We start from the raw sequence: 19,999 nt of genomic DNA, 5'->3' as shown, positions 1-19,999 counted from the left end.
CGTCACACCTCCCTACCACACCTCCCCATCACACCTCCCCGTTACACCTCCCCATTACACCTCCCCGTCACACCTCCCCGTCAAACCTCCCTACCACACCTGCCCCGTCACACCTCCCCGTCACACCTCCCCGTCACACCTCCCCATTACACCTCCCCGTCACACCTCCCCGTCAAACCTCCCTACCACACCTGCCCCGTCACACCTCCCTATCACCTCCCTATCACACCTCACTGTCACACCTCCCCATCACATCTCCCCATTACACCTCCCCATCACATCTCCCCATTACACCTCCCCGTTACACCTCCCCATCACACCTCCCCGGCACACCTCCCCATTACACCTCCCCGTTACACCTCCCCATTACACCTCCCCGTTACACCTCCCCGTCACACCTCCCCGTCAAACCTCCCTACCACACCTGCCCCGTCACATCTCCCCATTACACCTCCCCGTTACACCTCCCCGTCACACCTCCCCGTCAAACCTCCCTACCACACCTGCCCCGTCACACCTCCCTATCACCTCCCTATCACACCTCACTGTCACACCTCCCCATCACATCTCCCCATCACATCTCCCCATCACATCTCCCCATTACACCTCCCCGTTACACTTCCCCATCACACCTCCCCGTTACACCTCCCCATCACACCTCCCCGGCACACCTCCCCATTACACCTCCCCGTTACACTTCCCCATCACATCTTTCCCATCACACCTCCCCGTTACACCTCCCCATCACACCTCCCCGTCACACCTCCCCGTCACACCTCCCCATTACATCTCCCCGTCACACCTCCCCGTCACACCCCCCCATTACACCTCCCCATCACACCTCCCCATTACACCTCCCCGTCACACCTCCCCGTTACACCTCCCCATTACACCTCCCCGTCACACCTCCCCGTCACACCTCCCCGTTACACCTCCCCATTACACCTCCCCGTCACACCTCCCTACCACACCTCCCCATTACACCTCCCTGTCACACCTCCTTATCACCTCCCTATCACACAGCCCCCATCACACCTCCCCGTCACACCTCCCTACCACACCTGCCCTGTCACATCTCCCCGTCACAACTCCCTATCACCTCCCTATCACACTGCCCCCATCACACATCCCGGTCACACCTCCCTATTACACCTCCCCGTCACATCTCCCTATTACACCTCCCGGTCACACCTTCCCCGTCACACGTCCCTGTCACAACAGCCCGGTCACACCGCCTCGTCACACCTCTTCACCGCACCTCCCCGTCACACCTCCCCATCACAGTTCCCTGTCAAACCTCCCCATCACACCTCCCCATCACACGTTCCCATCACACCTCCCCATCACACCTCCCCATCACACCTCCCCATCACACCTCCCCGTCACACCTCCCCGTCACACCTCCCCGTCACACCTCCCCATCACACCTCCACGTCACACCTTCCCTCATCATACCTCCCCCCCTCACACACCCCCTCCCCAATGCCACACTTCCAGCAGGCTCCTCGCAGTGCCATGTCCCCAGTCAATGCCTCGGTCCGTGTGTCTGGTACCTCAGTGCAGTGATGTGACTGAGCTTGTTCATGTTCCCTGGGTGATTGTGGATATCGGTGCACTCAGGAACTCAGCTCCATTCTCCAGAATGGTGTCACCCTGCCTCCTCCCCCATCCCATTGAGAGACGGTCACTCTGCACCAAAATGAAACTCTTCAATCCTTTCCCTTATGAAGCATTAGAGAGATAATAGTGGAGGGAATCGCTGCCTCAATCCTGGCCATGGCAGTTCCTGGTTGTACCTCCTCACTTCTGCTCTCATTATGGATAGAGGTAGGTTTTGGGGTCACGTTAACGGTCATGTTTAAAGAGGGACCCCCAGCACTGCAGCAATGATGGGGCTATACTGGGCTGGCACCAGCACTGTTTCCCCTATACCACCTTTCTCTAGAGGTCACCTATGAGAACGAGGGTATACTAACTGGAACACTCACAGCATCGGAACACTGCTGATGGTGGTGTGAGTAATAAGGAGAAAAGGCCATTCAGCCCATCTAGCTTACCCACAATATATCCCCAGACAGGGGAAGCTGTCTGTGAACTGGGCCCTCCCCATTCTCACAGCAAGAAAGACCTGAGCCAGGGAGGATGCAGAAGGCAAAATGGATCATGTGTAGACGGGAGTGCCTGGCACTGCGCTGTCTGTCAGACCCCGGTATTCACTCCACACTAACAGCCCCCTGATTCCATGCAGGTGCCAGAAACAAGGAAGACTCCAGGATCGCAGGCACCATCTGGTCTCAGGATGCCAGGAGCCATTGCTTCAAAGACCCCACCCAAACCTATGGCCACCCAGAAGGGAACTCCTCGCTCTCCTGATGTCAAAAGGGCAACAGGTAAGTGTGGGGGCAGGAATGGGAGAACAGGAGGGTGGGGCTGGGATGGGGGCAGGAATGGAAAGCTAGCCTGCATGTTCATGAGTTGCGTGCAAGGACTGAACATTATGAACATTAGGGGTCAAAGGAGGGGGAGGAAACTGGCAGGACCGAGGGTCAGACACTGACCTTTCACACTCTGGGACCGAGGGTCAGACACTGACCTTTCACACTCTGGGACCGAGGGTCAGACACTGACCTTTCACACTCTGGGACCGAGGATCAGACACTGACCTTTCACACTCTGGGACAGAGGGTCAGACACTGACCTTTCACACTCTGGGACAGAGGGTCAAACACTGACCTTTCACACTCTGGGACAGAGGGTCAGACACTGACCTTTCACATTCTGGGATAGAGCGTCAGACAGTGACCTTTCACACTCTGGGACAGAAGGTCAAACACTGACCTTTCACACTCTGGGACTGGGAACTGCCACACAACTGTCCAGCCCCTTAACCTTGATTGGATCATGATGTGGAGATGCCGGTGATGGACTGGGGTGGACAAATGTAAGGAATCTTACAACACCAGGTTATAGTCCAACAGTTTTATTTGAAAATCACAAGCTTTCGGAGGCTTTCTCCTTCGTCAGGTGAGTGTCAGATTCCATGGACGGTACCGCATATATAGTCAGAGAACAGTGCCTGGTGATTACAGATAATCTTTCCAACTGCCCATTGTCAAGGCAATCAAAGGAGTCGAATAGTGTTCAGACAGAGAGACATGACATACAGGACTACTGGATATACAAACAGTCAGAACCCAAAGACAGAGAGAGAGAGAGAGAGAGAAACATCCGAAAGGAAGAGAAAGAGAGAGAATGATCAGTTGTATTAAAAACAGATAACTCTTTTTTTGTTGGTGGGGTTACGTGTAGCGTGACATGAACCCAAGATCCCAGTTGAGGCCATCCTAATGGGTGCGGAACTTGGCTATCAATTTCTGCTCGACGATTTTGCATTGTCCTGTGTCTCGAAGGCCGCCTTGGAGAACGCTTACCTGAAGATCGGTGGCTGAATGTCCTTGACTGCTGAAGTGTTCCCCGACTGGGAGGGAACCCTCCTGTCTGGCGATTGTTGCGCGGTGTCCGTTCATCTGTTGTCGCAGTGTCTGCATGGTCTCGCCAATGTACCATGCTCCGGGGCATCCTTTCCTGCAACGTATGAGGTCGACAACGTTGGCCGAGTCACAGGAGTATGAACCATGTACCTGGTGGGTGGTGTCCTCTCGTGTGATGGTGGTATCTGTGTCGATGATCTGGCATGTCTTGCAGAGGTTACCGTGGCAGGGTTGTGTGGTGTCGTGGACGCTGTTCTCCTGAAAGCTGGGTAATTTGCTGCGAACGATGGTCTGTTTGAGGTTGGGCGGCTGTTTGAAGGCGAGTAGTGGAGGTGTGGGGATGGCCATAGCGAGGTGTTTGTCGTCATCGATGACATGATGACTTGTCGATCGACAGTTCCGACAGGCCACAGCGAAGAATCGCATAGACCTCCTCAGAAGACAAACACGGGACGCAACCAACAGAGTACCCTTTGTCGTCCAGTACATCCCCGGAGCGGAGAAACGATGCCATGTTCTCCGCAGCCTTCAACATGTCATCGATGACGACAAACACCTCGCTAAGGCCATCCCCACACCTCCACTACTCGCCTTTAAACAGCCACCCAACCTCAAACAGACCATCGTTCGCAGCAAATTACCCAGCTTTCAGGAGAACAGCGTCCACGACACCACACAACCCTGCCACGGTAACCTCTGCAAGACATGCCAGATCATCGACACAGATACCACCATCACACGAGAGGACACCACCCACCAGGTGCATGGTTCATACTCCTGTGACTCGGCCAACGTTGTCTACCTCATACGTTGCAGGAAAGGATGCCCCGGAGCATGGTACATTGACGAGACCATGCAGACACTGCGACAACGGATGAACGGACACCGCGCAACAATCACCAAACAGGAGGGTTCCCTCCCAGTCGGGGAACACTTCAGCAGTCAGGGACATTCAGCCACCGATCTTCGGGTAAGCGTTCTCCAAGGCGGCCTTCGAGACACAGGACAACGCAAAATCGTCGAGCAGAAATTGATAGCCAAGTTCCGCATCCATGAGGACGGCCTCAACCGGGATCTTGGGTTCATGTCACGCTACACCTAATCCCACCAGCGAAAAAAGAGTTATCTGTTTTTAATTCAACTGATCATTCTCTCTCTTTCTCTTCCTTTCGGATGTTTCTCTCTCTCTCTCTCTCTCTGTCTTTGGGTTCTGACCGTTTGTATATTCAGTAGTCCTGTATGTAATGTCTCTCTGTCTGAACACTATTCGACTCCTTTGATTGCCTTGACAACGGGCAGTTGGAAAGATTATCTGTAATCACCAGGCATTGTTCTCTGACTATATATGCGGTACCGTCCATGGAATCTGACACTCACCTGACGAAGGAGAAAGCCTCCGAAAGCTTGTGATTTTCAAATAAAACTGTTGGACTATAACCTGGTGTTGTAAGATTCCTTACATTTGATTGGATCAGATGGTCAATCCACCCCTGTTTAAATGTTAGATTCCCCCTGGATTTGTTAACAGGCTCAATCTGTCACTCGCTAGGATTTTAATTTCACACTGTGTGCTCAGGTCTGATTGGCCAGCCTGTACAGCCCAGGCAGGGTGATTCGCTCACACAAGGTTCCTGATCATTAGTTTGTTGGGTCACTCTGAACATTACAAAAAGCCGAAACTTTGGGAGTCCGTTAGGGTCTTGTGTCCATGTTTACAGTGGGCTCTTCACCCGGCCAACACCCTCCCGTCCTGGCAGTGCCAACTGATGCTGCAATATCAGTTCCACAAATGGCAGGCAGCATCTCACAGGTGGCCGTTCCTCCTGCATAGGCCAAGAGTCGGCCGGGCACTGGCTGGGGGCCGGGCACTGTTGTGGTCTGGGCACTGGCTGTGGGCTGGCACTGCTGCAGGCAGGGCACTGTTGCGGGCCAGGCACTGTTGCGGGCCAGGAACTGGATGGCATCACAGCAAGCCCTGTTCCCACACAATAACCGCACATGTGCCTAGCAGTCTCACGGCAGTGATCAGAAGCAGTAGCTCTGGCCCAAGGGCACTGCAGGCAATTGTAGCAGCCCAGGTGCACAATCTGGGGATCAAAGCTCAGGACCTTCTGCTCAGGCACTTGGGGAAAAATTGCATAAGGGCCGTTTTTGGGCGCGGGTAGTGTGATGCACTATTACTCCGTGCCCAGTGACCCCTGTGCAGGCAGGACACAAGTTTCGGCCGGCCCGAGGACTCACCTGCAATCAGTGTTCCATTCCAGGCCTTGCACATGGAATCAATGCAACTCACACTTTCCACCAACAGGGGAGGTCAATATCTTAAAGGGAGGATGTTTCTTAGAAATCTCTTAAAGGTAGCTGGTACCTGTTATTTGCTGAAAATAACAGTCTACTGTCTGCATGGAGTCTGAACAGAGATCAGACATCACACACGTAAAACACACATGCAGGTCCCATCCCTATGTTTACACACTGATGAGTTATGTTAAAACATTGAATAAAGGTTGCGCACTACTAAATCCCACATCCTCCAATCTGCACACCAGACCTCACCAATCTGCCGATCTGAGTTGGTACCAGGCCTGTGAGAGTGCGTGCACCAAGGTTCTCTGCTGATGCACTAGAGGCCTTGGTGCAAGAGGTGGACAGAAGGAGGGACATCCTATATCCGCAGTGAGGGGGGCGGGGAGCAAGAGGCCCTCCAGACATATACCCAAAAGGCAGTGGGAGGCAGCGGGGGACGAAGTCATTGCCAGGCTCACAGCATCATGAACATGGATGCAGTGCAGGAAGAAGTTCAATGCTTTGACACGAGTGGTCAAGGTGAGTGAGGTCAACTGTCAAGTGGCGTCTCCTACCAACTGCACCACACACTACACCCCCATCACCCACATACCAATAAACTCTTTCCATCAGTACTCAACTCTTCCAATCAGATGCTTCCTCTCACCCTTACACATTACCACTGTTTCAAGCCGTCCACCCACAACTCACAGGCCACACACACTGGCAGCTATTCAACCATGACAGGCACATCACCCAGACACACGTCCCGCTTTCTTGCAGGAGAAGGTGGCGCATATCAAGAGGCAGCAAATGGCAGTGGCATTTAGCCCCTCGAGCCTGATCCGCCATTCAATGAGATCACGGTGGACCTGTGACCTAACTCCATATACCCACCTTAGCCCCATATCCCTTAATACCCTTGGTTCACAGAAATCTATCAATCTCAGATTTAGAATTCAGAATTGAGCTCGCATCAACTGCCGTCTGTCGAAGAGCATTCCAAACGTCTCCCACCCTTTGTGTGTAGAAGCATTTCCTAACTTCACTCCTGCACGTCCTGGCTCTAAATGTTAGGCTATGTCCCCACGTCCTAGTATTGAAGTCTAGGAGACCTTCAAAAACAGTTACAAATGTCTCGGCAGCCAGAAACAATAATCCAGCCACTAACCTGTAAATCCTGCATGGTCCCTTTAAATAGCACTGGTGGGGGGTCCTCCAGGCACTCTAAGACATGTTCAGATGGTCGGGGTTAAGACTGTGCGTTGAGTTGAGCGTTAAGTCCCAAAATGGTGTCTATCACTTTAATCAGCGTTGTACACTGATTGAAGCCATTTTCTCCCCACTTTACATCTTTCCAGCGTTCGTTATCTGCGCCTGCGCTAACTCCTATACCAAGATGGCGTCTGGCACAAGTCACACTAGAAACGTGAGTGCGCAGCCAAGACGCCATCTTGGATGTCGGTGAGGCCGTGTCGCGCTGAAACAGTGGGCGCGACATGACCCAATTTAGCACCCTCAGTGCTTTTATGCACTGTGTCATTGGGAGGCTCCCAGCTTAATCCCAAACCCCGGAAGACCATTCCCAAATCCCTTTCCATTCCTGCCACTGTAACAGTTTCAGTCATATCCGTATCTAGTAATCAGCCATGTATCCGTGCATAGAACCCTTGAACCATATTAGTTTACAGCACAGAAGGAGGCCATTCAGCCTATCATGTCTTTACTGGAGTAATCCAAAGCTAATCCCCCTGCCCCGCTCTCTCTTCATTGCTCTGTATCTTCCTCTATTTCAAAAAAAATAATTTACTCTTCCCTTAAAACATGCGATAGTCTCTGCTTCAACCAATCCCGGTGGGAAAGCGTTCCCTGCTCTAACCCCCGGCGAAATTCCTCGTAATATCTCTCCACACTCTCAGTGATCATTTTAAATCGGGGACTCCTCGTGACTGACTCCACACCAGAGGCAATAAACTTTCTCTATTCAATCCATCAAAACCCTTCATCATTTTAAAAACCTTGATCAAATCTCTTCGGAGGCTTCTCTGCTCCAGTGGAAATTATCCCAGTACCTCAAGTCTCTCCTCACCCCTCAGACTGATGCATCAAACAGGATTCCAGGCTGGGATTCAGTGTCACTATGGTTTCACATTGCCATGGTTTCCTGGGCTAGCGATAGAGAGAGTGCCAGTACTGGTCACACACTGCTTGATGCAGACTGCGGGAGAGCCCAGTCCCACCTCTTGGCCCCGTTGAGTGAGTGGGGTGAGAAGGCACAGACCCTTTGTGTTACTGAGCTTGCTGTCTGCAGGGGGCGGCTCCTGATTGTTTATTATCTGTGCACAGAGCAGGGACACACTTAGTGCTTTATCCTGGACGCAGTAATTAATTCAAATCCCACTGGGGCTCAGAGAGAAAACATAGTATCACAGGGTCAGCTAATAAGATCAGCAAATGAGATGGGAGAGGAGAATAAAAAGAGAAAAGGACAAACATCAAATAATCTAAAGATTACTGATACTCTTGAAATTCTGGTGTGAGCGACCTGTAAATGATGTTTTAATGACATTTGCTCCATTGTTTTAAAATAAGTCCCTGTCATTGTGTCTCCTCTCGTTGCCAGGGTGGCCATTTTGTAACCAGGCAATCGCAGCATGTATTTCACATTGCAGCACAGTTCCCCTGGTTGTTTCTCGAAGGACCCCCAAGGTCTCTTGGCATTCCACCCCTTCAAATGTTAGTGCAAAATGTTCTGCTCTCTGCATATCGGCCAAGAAGAAGACTTCAGGCCTGCTCACCCAAGCCTCCTTCCCCCCTCCCCATCAGGTTTGCGTTGGCACTACCTGTGCACTCAATGAGGGAATTGGCAGGATTAAACACAGCCCGGGGGAGGAGCCTGGTAATACTGGCAGAGATCAGTAGGGAAAGGTAGTGACATAACATAGTGGGAGCCCCCAACCCAGCACATCACATGGCAGTCGGGTGTGTAACTGTTCCCATGATCCTCCACACCGCCGGCTTCCAAAGTGCCCGTGTGACCGACGAGCGCAGAGTCATTGGCCCAAAATGAACGCCTAGCCTCATGGACTATCTCTGATCAATGGGAGGGCGGGGCTCGGGTGAAGGAACGGAGAAGAAACAATTATCCACCAGTTGCAACGGCAAACAGGGAGAAATTACAGCTCATACTTTCGAGCAGGTGTCCAATTACATTCAAACACATCCATTGGGTTTCGATGAGGGAGCAAGTGCGATGATTTACTTCACATAGTCACTGGATTTCAGGCTCGGAATTGATGCCAACATGAGGAATATTACCTCAATGCCCAGTGTCTAGGTTCACACATCGGTAAGGGTGGGGAACTGGAGGAAGGAGAGTGGGGCATGAGGGAGGGGAGTGGGACACGAGGGAGGGGAGGGGACGTGAGAGAGGGAGGAGATCGGGGAAGGAAATAACACTCCCCTCCCTCCGGCCCTCTGTTCCCTCACTCTATTCCCATCAGTCTGTTTCCCTCAGTCTGTTTCCCTCACTCTATTCCCATCAGTCTGTTCTCTCAGTCTATTCTCCCTCAGCCTGTTTCCCTCAGCCTGTTTCCCTCAGCCTGTTCCCTCAGTTTGTTCCCTCAGTCTGTTCTCCTCAGTTTGTTCCCTCAGCCTGTTTCCCTCAGTCTGTTCCCCTCACTCTGTTCCCTCAGTTTGTTCCCTCAGTCTGTTCTCCCTCACTCTGTTCCCCTCACTCTGTCCCCACAGTCTGTTCTCCCTCACTCTGTTCCCTCACTCTATTCCCATCAGTCTGTTCCCATCAGTCTGTTCTCTCAGTCTATTCTCCCTCAGCCTGTTTCCCTCAGCCTGTTTCCCTCAGCCTGTTTCCCTCAGTCTGTTCCCTCAGTTTGTTCCCTCAGTCTGTTCTCCTCAGTTTGTTCCCTCAGCCTGTTTCCCTCAGTCTGTTGCCCTCACTCTGTTCCCTCAGTTTGTTCCCTCAATCTGTTCTCCCTCACTCTGTTCCCCTCACTCTGTCCCCGCAGTCTGTTCCCCTCACTCTGTTCCCCTCATTCTGTTTCCCTCACTCTGTTCCCACAGTCTGTTCCCCTCACTCTGTTCCCCTCACTCTGTCCCCGCAGTCTGTTCCCCTCACTCTGTTCCCCTCACTCTGTTCCCCTCACTCTGTTTCCCTCACTCTGTTCCCACAGTCTGTTCCCACAGTCTGTTCTCCATCAGTTTGTTCCCTCAGTCAGTTCCCCTCACTCTGTTCCCACAGTCTGTTCCCCTCACTCTGTTCCCACAGTCTGTTCCCCTCACTCTGTTTCTCTCACTCTGTTCCCCTCACTCTGTTCCCTCAGTCTGTTCCCCTCACTCTGTTCCCACAGTCTGTTCTCCCTCACTCTGTTCCCACAGTCTGTTCCCCTCACTCTGTTTCTCTCACTCTGTTCCCCTCACTCTGTTCCCACAGTCTGTTCTCCCTCAGTTTGTTCCCTCAGTTTGTTCCCCTCACTCTGTTCCCCTCACTCTGTTCCCTCAGTCTGTTCCCACAGTCTGTTCCCCTCACTCTGTTCCCCTCACTCTGTTTCCCTCACTCTGTTCCCACAGTCTGTTCCCCTCACTCTGTTCCCCTCACTCTGTTTCCCTCAGTCTGTTCCCACAGTCTGTTCTCCCTCAGTCTGTTCCCCTCACTCTGTTTCCCTCACTCTGTTTCCCTCACTCTGTTTCCCTCAGTTTGTTCCCTCAGTCTGTTTTCCCTCAGTCTGTTCCCTCAGTCTGTTTTCCCTCAGTCTGTTTTCCCTCACTCTGTTTTCCTCACTCTGTTTCCCTCAGTTTGTTCCCTCACTCTGTTCTCCCTCAGTCTGTTCCCTCATTCTGTTCCCACAGTCTGTTCTCCCTCAGTCTGTTCCCCTCACTCTGTTCCACTCACTCTGTTTCCCTCACTCTGTTTCCCTCACTCTGTTTCCCTCACTCTGTTTCCCTCAGTTTGTTCCCTCAGTCTGTTCTCCCTCACTCTGTTCCCCTCACTCTGTCCCCACAGTCTGTTCTCCCTCACTCTGTTCCCTCACTCTATTCCCATCAGTCTGTTCCCATCAGTCTGTTCTCTCAGTCTATTCTCCCTCAGCCTGTTTCCCTCAGCCTGTTTCCCTCAGCCTGTTTCCCTCAGTCTGTTCCCTCAGTTTGTTCCCTCAGTCTGTTCTCCTCAGTTTGTTCCCTCAGCCTGTTTCCCTCAGTCTGTTGCCCTCACTCTGTTCCCTCAGTTTGTTCCCTCAATCTGTTCTCCCTCACTCTGTTCCCCTCACTCTGTCCCCGCAGTCTGTTCCCCTCACTCTGTTCCCCTCATTCTGTTTCCCTCACTCTGTTCCCACAGTCTGTTCCCCTCACTCTGTTCCCCTCACTCTGTCCCCGCAGTCTGTTCCCCTCACTCTGTTCCCCTCACTCTGTTTCCCTCACTCTGTTCCCCTCACTCTGTTCCCCTCACTCTGTTTCCCTCACTCTGTTCCCACAGTCTGTTCCCACAGTCTGTTCTCCATCAGTTTGTTCCCTCAGTCAGTTCCCCTCACTCTGTTCCCACAGTCTGTTCCCCTCACTCTGTTCCCCTCACTCTGTTCCCCTCACTCTGTTCCCACAGTCTGTTCCCCTCACTCTGTTTCTCTCACTCTGTTCCCCTCACTCTGTTCCCCTCACTCTGTTCCCCTCACTCTGTTTCCCTCAGTCTGTTCCCACAGTCTGTTCTCCCTCAGTCTGTTCCCCTCACTCTGTTTCCCTCACTCTGTTTCCCTCACTCTGTTTCCCTCAGTTTGTTCCCCTCAGTCTGTTTTCCCTCAGTCTGTTCCCTCACTCTGTTCCCCTCACTCTGTTCCCCTCACTCTGTTCCCACAGTCTGTTCTCCCTCAGTTTGTTCCCTCAGTTTGTTCCCCTCACTCTGTTCCCCTCACTCTGTTCCCTCAGTCTGTTCCCACAGTCTGTTCCCCTCACTCTGTTTCCCTCACTCTGTTCCCACAGTCTGTTCCCCTGACTCTGTTCCCCTCACTCTGTTTCCCTCAGTCTGTTCCCACAGTCTGTTCTCCCTCAGTCTGTTCCCCTCACTCTGTTCCCCTCACTCTGTTCCCTCAGTCTGTTCCCACAGTCTGTTCCCCTCACTCTGTTTCTCTCACTCTGTTCCCCTCACTCTGTTCCCTCAGTCTGTTCCCCTCACTCTGTTCCCACAGTCTGTTCCCCTCACTCTGTTTCTCTCACTCTGTTCCCCTCACTCTGTTCCCTCAGTCTGTTCCCCTCACTCTGTTCCCTCAGTTTGTTCCCTCACTCTGTTCCCCTCACTCTGTTCCCCTCACTCTGTTCCCACAGTCTGTTCTCCCTCAGTTTGTTCCCTCAGTTTGTTCCCCTCACTCTGTTCCCCTCACTCTGTTCCCTCAGTCTGTTCCCACAGTCTGTTCCCCTCACTCTGTTCCCCTCACTCTGTTTCCCTCACTCTGTTCCCACAGTCTGTTCCCCTCACTCTGTTCCCCTCACTCTGTTTCCCTCAGTCTGTTCCCACAGTCTGTTCTCCCTCAGTCTGTTCCCCTCACTCTGTTTCCCTCACTCTGTTTCCCTCACTCTGTTTCCCTCAGTTTGTTCCCTCAGTCTGTTTTCCCTCAGTCTGTTCCCTCAGTCTGTTTTCCCTCAGTCTGTTTTCCCTCACTCTGTTTTCCTCACTCTGTTTCCCTCAGTTTGTTCCCTCACTCTGTTCTCCCTCAGTCTGTTCCCTCATTCTGTTTCCCTCACTCTGTTTCCCTCAGTTTGTTCCCTCAGTCTGTTCCCACAGTCTGTTCTCCCTCAGTCTGTTCCCCTCACTCTGTTCCACTCACTCTGTTTCCCTCACTCTGTTTCCCTCACTCTGTTTCCCTCACTCTGTTTCCCTCAGTTTGTTCCCTCAGTCTGTTCCCCTCACTCTGTTTCCCTCACTCTGTTTCCCTCAGTTTGTTCCCTCAGTCTGTTCCCCTCACTCTGTTCCCTCAGTCTGTTTCCCTCAGTCTGTTCCCACAGTCTGTTTCCCTCACTCTGTTTTCCCTCACTCTGTTTTCCCTCACTCTGTTCTCCTCAGTCTGTTTTCCCTCAGTCTGTTCCCCTCACTTTGTTCCCCTCACTCTGTTCCCCTCAGTTTGTTCCCTAAGTCTGTTTTCCCTCAGTCTGTTTCCCTCACTCTGTTTCCCTCACTCTGTTTCCCTCAGTTTGTTCCCTCAGACTGTTCCACTCACTCTGTTTCCCTCAGTTTGTTCCACTCACTCTGTTTCCCTCACTCTGTTTCCCTCACTCTGTTTCCCTCAGTTTGTTCCCTCACTCTGTTTCCCTCACTCTGCTTCCCTCAATCTGTTTTCCTCACTCTGTTTCCCTCACTCTGTTTCCCTCAGTTTGTTCCCTCAGTCTGTTCCCCTCACTCTGTTTCCCTCAATCTGTTTCCCTCACTCTGTTTCCCTCAGTTTGTTCCCTCAGTCTGTTCCCTCACTCTGTTCCCCTCACTCTGTTTCCCTCAGTCTGTTCCCCTCACTCTGTTCTCCTCAGTCTGTTTTCCTCAGTCTGTTTTCCCTCAGTCTGTTCCCCTCACTCTGTTTCCCTCAATCTGTTTCCCGCACTCTGTTTCCCTCACTCTGTTTCCCTCACTCTGTTTCCCTCACTCTGTTTCCCTCAGTTTGTTCCCTCAGTCTGTTCCCTCACTCTGTTTCCCTCACTCTGTTTCCCTCAGTCTGTTCCCCTCACTCTGATCCCCTCACTCTGTTCCCCTCACTCTGTTCCCCTCACTCTGTTTCCCTCACTCTGTTTCCCTCAGTCTGTTTCCCTCAGTTTGTTCCCTCAGTCTGTATTCCCTCAGTTTGTTCCCTCAGTCTGTTTTCCCTCAGTCTGTTCCCTCAGTCTGTTTCCCTCACTCTGATCCCCTCACTCTGTTCCGCTCACTCTGTTTCCCTCAGTCTGTTTCCCTCAGTTTGTTCCCTCAGTCTGTTTTCCCTCACTCTGTTCCCCTCACTCTGTTCCCACAGTCTGTTCTCCCTCACTCTGATCCCCTCACTCTGATCCCCTCACTCTGTTCTGCTCACTCTGTTCTCCCTCAGTTTGTTCCCATCACTCTGTTCCCCTCACTCTGTTCCCACAGTCTGTTCTCCCTCACTCTGATCCCTTCATTCTGTTTCCCTCACTCTGTTTCCCTCACTCTGTTCCCCTCACTCTGTTCCCACAGTCTGTTCCCCTCACTCTGATCCCTTCATTCTGTTTCCCTCACTCTGTTTCCCTCACTCTGATCCCCTCACTCTGATCCCCTCACTCTGTTCCGCTCACTCTGTTTCCCTCAGTCTGTTCCCTCAGTCTGTTTTCCCTCAGTCTGTTCCCTCAGTCTGTTTCCCTCACTCTGATCCCCTCACTCTGTTCCCCTCACTCTGATCCTCTCACTCTGTTCCGCTCACTCTGTTTCCCTCAGTCTGTTTCCCTCAGTTTGTTCCCTCAGTCTGTTTTCCCTCAGTCTGTTCCCTCAGTCTGTTTCCCTCACTCTGTTCCCCTCACTCTGTTCCCACAGTCTGTTCTCCCTCAGTTTGTTCCCCTCACTCTGTTCCCACAGTCTGTTCTCCCTCACTCTGATCCCCTCACTCTGTTCCCCTCACTCTGATCCTCTCACTCTGATCCCCTCACTCTGTTTCCCTCACTCTGTTTCCCTCAGTCTGTTCCCTCAGTCTGTTCCCCCAATCGGTTCAAAAGTTTTTTTCCTAAAATCTTGATTTCTTTTCCTGAGCAGCGAAAATGGAGCAGAGGAAGTCAGGAAGAGGTGAGAGAGTTTCTGTCGATGCCACGCAGCTCACCGTCCCCTTTAATATCACACACTGACCCCTAGGGTCACCGTCCCCTTTAATATCACACACTGACCCCTAGGGTCACCGTCTCCTTTAATATCACACACTGACCCCTAGGGTCACCGCCTCCTTTAATATCACACTGACCCCTAGGGTCACCGTCTCCTTTAATATCACACTGACCCCTAGGGTCACCGTCTCCTTTAATATCACACTGACCCCTAGGGTCACCGTCTCCTTTAATATCACACACTGACCCCTAGGGTCACCGCCTCCTTTAATATCACACTGACCCCTAGGGTCACCGTCTCCTTTAATATCACACACTGACCCCTAGGGTCACCGCCTCCTTTAATATCACACACTGACCCCTAGGGTCACCGTCTCCTTTAATATCACACACTGACCCCTAGGGTCACCGCCTCCTTTAATATCACACTGACCCCTAGGGTCACCGTCTCCTTTAATATCACACTGACCCCTAGAGTCACCGCCTCCTTTAATATCACACACTGACCCCTAGGGTCACCGTCTCCTTTAATATCACACTGACCCCTAGGGTCACCGTCTCCTTTAATATCACACTGACCCCTAGGGTCACCGCCTCCTTTAATATCACACACTGACCCCTAGAGTCACCGTCTCCTTTAATATCACACTGACCCCTAGGGTCACCGTCTCCTTTAATATCACACACTGACCCCTAGAGTCACCGTCTCCTTTAATATCACACACTGACCCCTAGGGTCACCGTCTCCTTTAATATCACACACTGACCCCGAGGGTCACCGTCTCCTTTAATATCACACACTGACCCCTAGGGTCACCGTCTCCTTTAACATCACACTGACCCCTAGAGTCACCGTCTCCTTTAATATCACACTAACCCCTAGGGTCACCGTCTCCTTTAATATCACACACTGACCCCTAGAGTCACCGCCTCCTTTAATATCACACTCTGACCCCTCGAGTCACCGTCTCCTTTAATATCACACTGACCCCTAGAGTCACCGTCTCCTTTAATATCACACACTGACCCCTAGGGTCACCGTCTCCTTTAATATCACACACTGACCCCTAGGGTCACCGTCTCCTTTAATATCACACACTGACCCCGAGGGTCACTGCCTCCTTTAATATCACACACTGACCCCTAGAGTCACCGTCTCCTTTAATATCACACTGACCCCTAGAGTCACCGTCTCCTTTAATATCACACTGACCCCTAGGGTCACCGTCTCCTTTAACATCACACACTGACCCCTAGAGTCACCGTCTCCTTTAATATCACACTGACCCCTAGGGTCACCGTCTCCTTTAATATCACACTGACCCCTAGGGTCACCGTCTCCTTTAATATCACACTAACCCCTAGGGTCACCGTCTCCTTTAATATCACACACTGACCCCTAGAGTCACCGTCTCCTTTAATATCACACACTGACCCCTAGAGTCACCGTCTCCTTTAATATCACACACTGACCCCTAGAGTCACCGTCTCCTTTAATATCACACACTGACCCCTAGAGTCACCGTCTCCTTTAATATCACACACTGACCCCGAGAGTCACCATCTCCTTTAATATCACACACTGACCCCTAGGGTCACCGTCTCCTTTAATATCACACACTGACCCCTCGAGTCACCGTCTCCTTTAATATCACACACTGACCCCTAGGGTCACCATCTCCTTTAATATCACACACTGACCCCTAGGGTCACCGCCTCCTTTAATATCACACACTGACCCCTAGGGTCACCGTCTCCTTTAATATCACACTCTGACCCCTAGAGTCACCGTCTCCTTTAATATCACACTGACCCCTAGAGTCACCGTCTCCTTTAATATCACACACTGACCCCGAGAGTCACCGTCTCCTTTAATATCACACACTGACCCCGAGAGTAACCGTCTCCTTTAATATCACACACTGACCCCTAGAGTCACCGTCTCCTTTAATATCACACACTGACCCCTAGGGTCACCGCCTCCTTTAATATCACACACTGACCCCTAGGGTCACCGTCTCCTTTAATATCACACACTGACCCCTAGGGTCACCGCCTCCTTTAATATCACACTGACCCCTAGAGTCACCGTCTCCTTTAATATCACACTGACCCCTAGGGTCACCGTCTCCTTTAATATCACACACTGACCCCTAGAGTCACCATCTCCTTTAATATCACACTGACCCCTAGAGTCACCGTCTCCTTTAATATCACACTGACCCCTAGGGTCACCGTCTCCTTTAATATCACACTGACCCCTAGGGTCACCGTCTCCTTTAATATCACACTCTGACCCCTAGGGTCACCGTCTCCTTTAATATCACACACTGACCCCTAGAGTCACCGTCTCCTTTAATATCACACTGACCCCTAGGGTCACCGTCTCCTTTAATATCACACTGACCCCTAGGGTCACCGTCTCCTTTAATATCACACACTGACCCCTCGGGTCACCGTCTCCTTTAATATCACACTGACCCCTGGAGTCACCGCCTCCTTTAATATCACACTGACCCCTAGGGTCACCGTTTCCTTTAATATCACACTGACCCCTAGATTCACCGTCTCCTTTAATATCACACACTGACCCCTAGAGTCACCGTCTCCTTTAATATCACACTGACCCCTAGGGTCACCGCCTCCTTTAATATCACACACTGACCCCTAGAGTCACCGTCTCCTTTAATATCACACACTGACCCCTAGAGTCACCGTCTCCTTTAATATCACACACTGACCCCTAGAGTCACCGTCTCCTTTAATATCACACACTGACCCCTAGAGTCACCGTCTCCTTTAATATCACACTCTGACCCCTAGGGTCACCGTCTCCTTTAATATCACACTGACCCCTAGAGTCACCGTCTCCTTTAATATCACACACTGACCCCTAGAGTCACCGTCTCCTTTAATATCACACACTGACCCCTAGGGTCACCGCCTCCTTTAATATCACACACTGACCCCTAGGGTCACCGTCTCCTTTAATATCACACTCTGACCCCTAGAGTCACCGTCTCCTTTAATATCACACTCTGACCCCTAGGGTCACCGTCTCCTTTAATATCACACACTGACCCCTAGAGTCACCGTCTCCTTTAATATCACACACTGACCCCTAGAGTCACCGTCTCCTTTAATATCACACACTGACCCCTAGAGTCACCGTCTCCTTTAATATCACACACTGACCCCTAGAGTCACCGTCTCCTTTAATATCACACACTGACCCCTAGAGTCACCGTCTCCTTTAATATCACACACTGACCCCTAGAGTCACCGTCTCCTTTAATATCACACTCTGACCCCTAGAGTCACCGCCTCCTTTAATATCGCACACTGACCCATAGAGTCACCGTCTCCTTTAATATCACACTGACCCCTAGGGTCACCGTCTCCTTTAATATCACACAATGACCCCTAGGGTCACCGTCTCCTTTAATATCACACACTGACCCCTTGGGTCACCGTCTCCTTTAATATCACACACTGACCCCTAGAGTCACCGTCTCCTTTAATATCACACTCTGACCCCGAGGGTCACCGTCTCCTTTAATATCACACTGACCCCTCGAGTCACCGCCTCCTTTAATATCACACACTGACCCCTAGGGTCACCGTCTCCTTTAATATCACACACTGACCCCGAGAGTCACCGTCTCCTTTAATATCACACTCTGACCCCTAGGTTCACCGCCACCTTTAATATCACACACTGACCCCTAGGGTCACCGTCTCCTTTAATATCACACTGACCCCTAGGGTCACCGTCTCCTTTAATATCACACACTGACCCCTAGAGTCACCGTCTCCTTTAATATCACACACTGACCCCTAGGGTCACCGCCTCCTTTAATATCACACTCTGACCCCTAGGGTCACCGTCTCCTTTAATATCACACACTGACCCCGAGAGTCACCGTCTCCTTTAATATCACACTCTGACCCCTAGGTTCACCGCCACCTTTAATATCACACTCTGACCCCTAGAGTCACCGCCTCCTTTAATATCACACACTGACCCCTAGAGTCACCGCCTCCTTTAATATCACACTGACCCCTAGGGTCACCGTCTCCTTTAATATCACACACTGACCCCTAGAGTCACCGCCTCCTTTAATATCACACTGACCCCTAGAGTCACCGTCTCCTTTAATATCACACTCTGACCCCTAGAGTCACCGCCTCCTTTAATATCACACTGACCCCTAGGGTCACCGTCTCCTTTAATATCACACACTGACCCCTAGGGTCACCGTCTCCTTTAATATCACACTCTGACCCCTAGGGTCACCGCCTCCTTTAATATCACACTCTGAGCCCTAGAGTCACCGCCTCCTTTAATATCACACACTGACCCCTAGGGTCACCGCCTCCTTTAATATCACACACTGACCCCTAGGGTCACCGACTCCTTTAATATCACACACTGACCCCTAGGGTCACCGTCTCCTTTAATATCACACACTGACCCCTTGGGTCACCGTCTCCTTTAATATCACACACTGACCCCTAGAGTCACCGTCTCCTTTAATATCACACTCTGACCCCTAGGGTCACCGTCTCCTTTAATATCACACTGACCCCTAGAGTCACCGCCTCCTTTAATATCACACACTGACCCCTAGGGTCACCGTCTCCTTTAATATCACACACTGACCCATTGGGTCACCGTCTCCTTTAATATCACACACTGACCCCTAGAGTCACCGTCTCCTTTAATATCACACTCTGACCCCTAGGGTCACCGTCTCCTTTAATATCACACTGACCCCTAGAGTCACCGCCTCCTTTAATATCACACACTGACCCCTAGGGTCACCGTCTCCTTTAATATCACACACTGACCCCGAGAGTCACCGTCTCCTTTAATATCACACTCTGACCCCTAGGTTCACCGCCACCTTTAATATCACACACTGACCCCTAGGGTCACCGTCTCCTTTAATATCACACTGACCCCTAGGGTCACCGTCTCCTTTAATATCACACACTGACCCCTAGAGTCACCGTCTCCTTTAATATCACACACTGACCCCTAGGGTCACCGCCTCCTTTAATATCACACTCTGACCCCTAGGGTCACCGTCTCCTTTAATATCACACACTGACCCCGAGAGTCACCGTCTCCTTTAATATCACACTCTGACCCCTAGGTTCACCGCCACCTTTAATATCACACTCTGACCCCTAGAGTCACCGCCTCCTTTAATATCACACACTGACCCCTAGAGTCACCGCCTCCTTTAATATCACACTGACCCCTAGGGTCACCGTCTCCTTTAATATCACACACTGACCCCTAGAGTCACCGCCTCCTTTAATATCACACTGACCCCTAGAGTCACCGTCTCCTTTAATATCACACTCTGACCCCTAGAGTCACCGCCTCCTTTAATATCACACTGACCCCT

The 19,999-nt window shown here is 51.4% G+C and overlaps 1 protein-coding gene across 3 annotated transcripts in view; it reads left to right on the top strand.

The window, feature by feature from the left end:
• The window catches only part of LOC137300197 (microtubule-associated protein tau-like), a 179,190-nt gene that overhangs the window by 110,145 nt on the left and 49,046 nt on the right, over positions 1-19,999 (top strand). For all 3 annotated transcript variants that reach the window (XM_067969279.1, XM_067969278.1, XM_067969280.1), the window contains exon 8: positions 2,249-2,390. In XM_067969279.1, the coding sequence (XP_067825380.1) occupies positions 2,249-2,390 (142 nt within the window). The remainder of the gene's footprint in view (positions 1-2,248; positions 2,391-19,999) is intronic.

The sequence above is a fragment of the Heptranchias perlo genome, chromosome 30 (assembly GCF_035084215.1).
Source record: "Heptranchias perlo isolate sHepPer1 chromosome 30, sHepPer1.hap1, whole genome shotgun sequence".
Taxonomy (NCBI): Eukaryota; Metazoa; Chordata; class Chondrichthyes; order Hexanchiformes; family Hexanchidae; genus Heptranchias; species Heptranchias perlo.
This window is presented reverse-complemented; position numbering and strand designations above follow the sequence as displayed.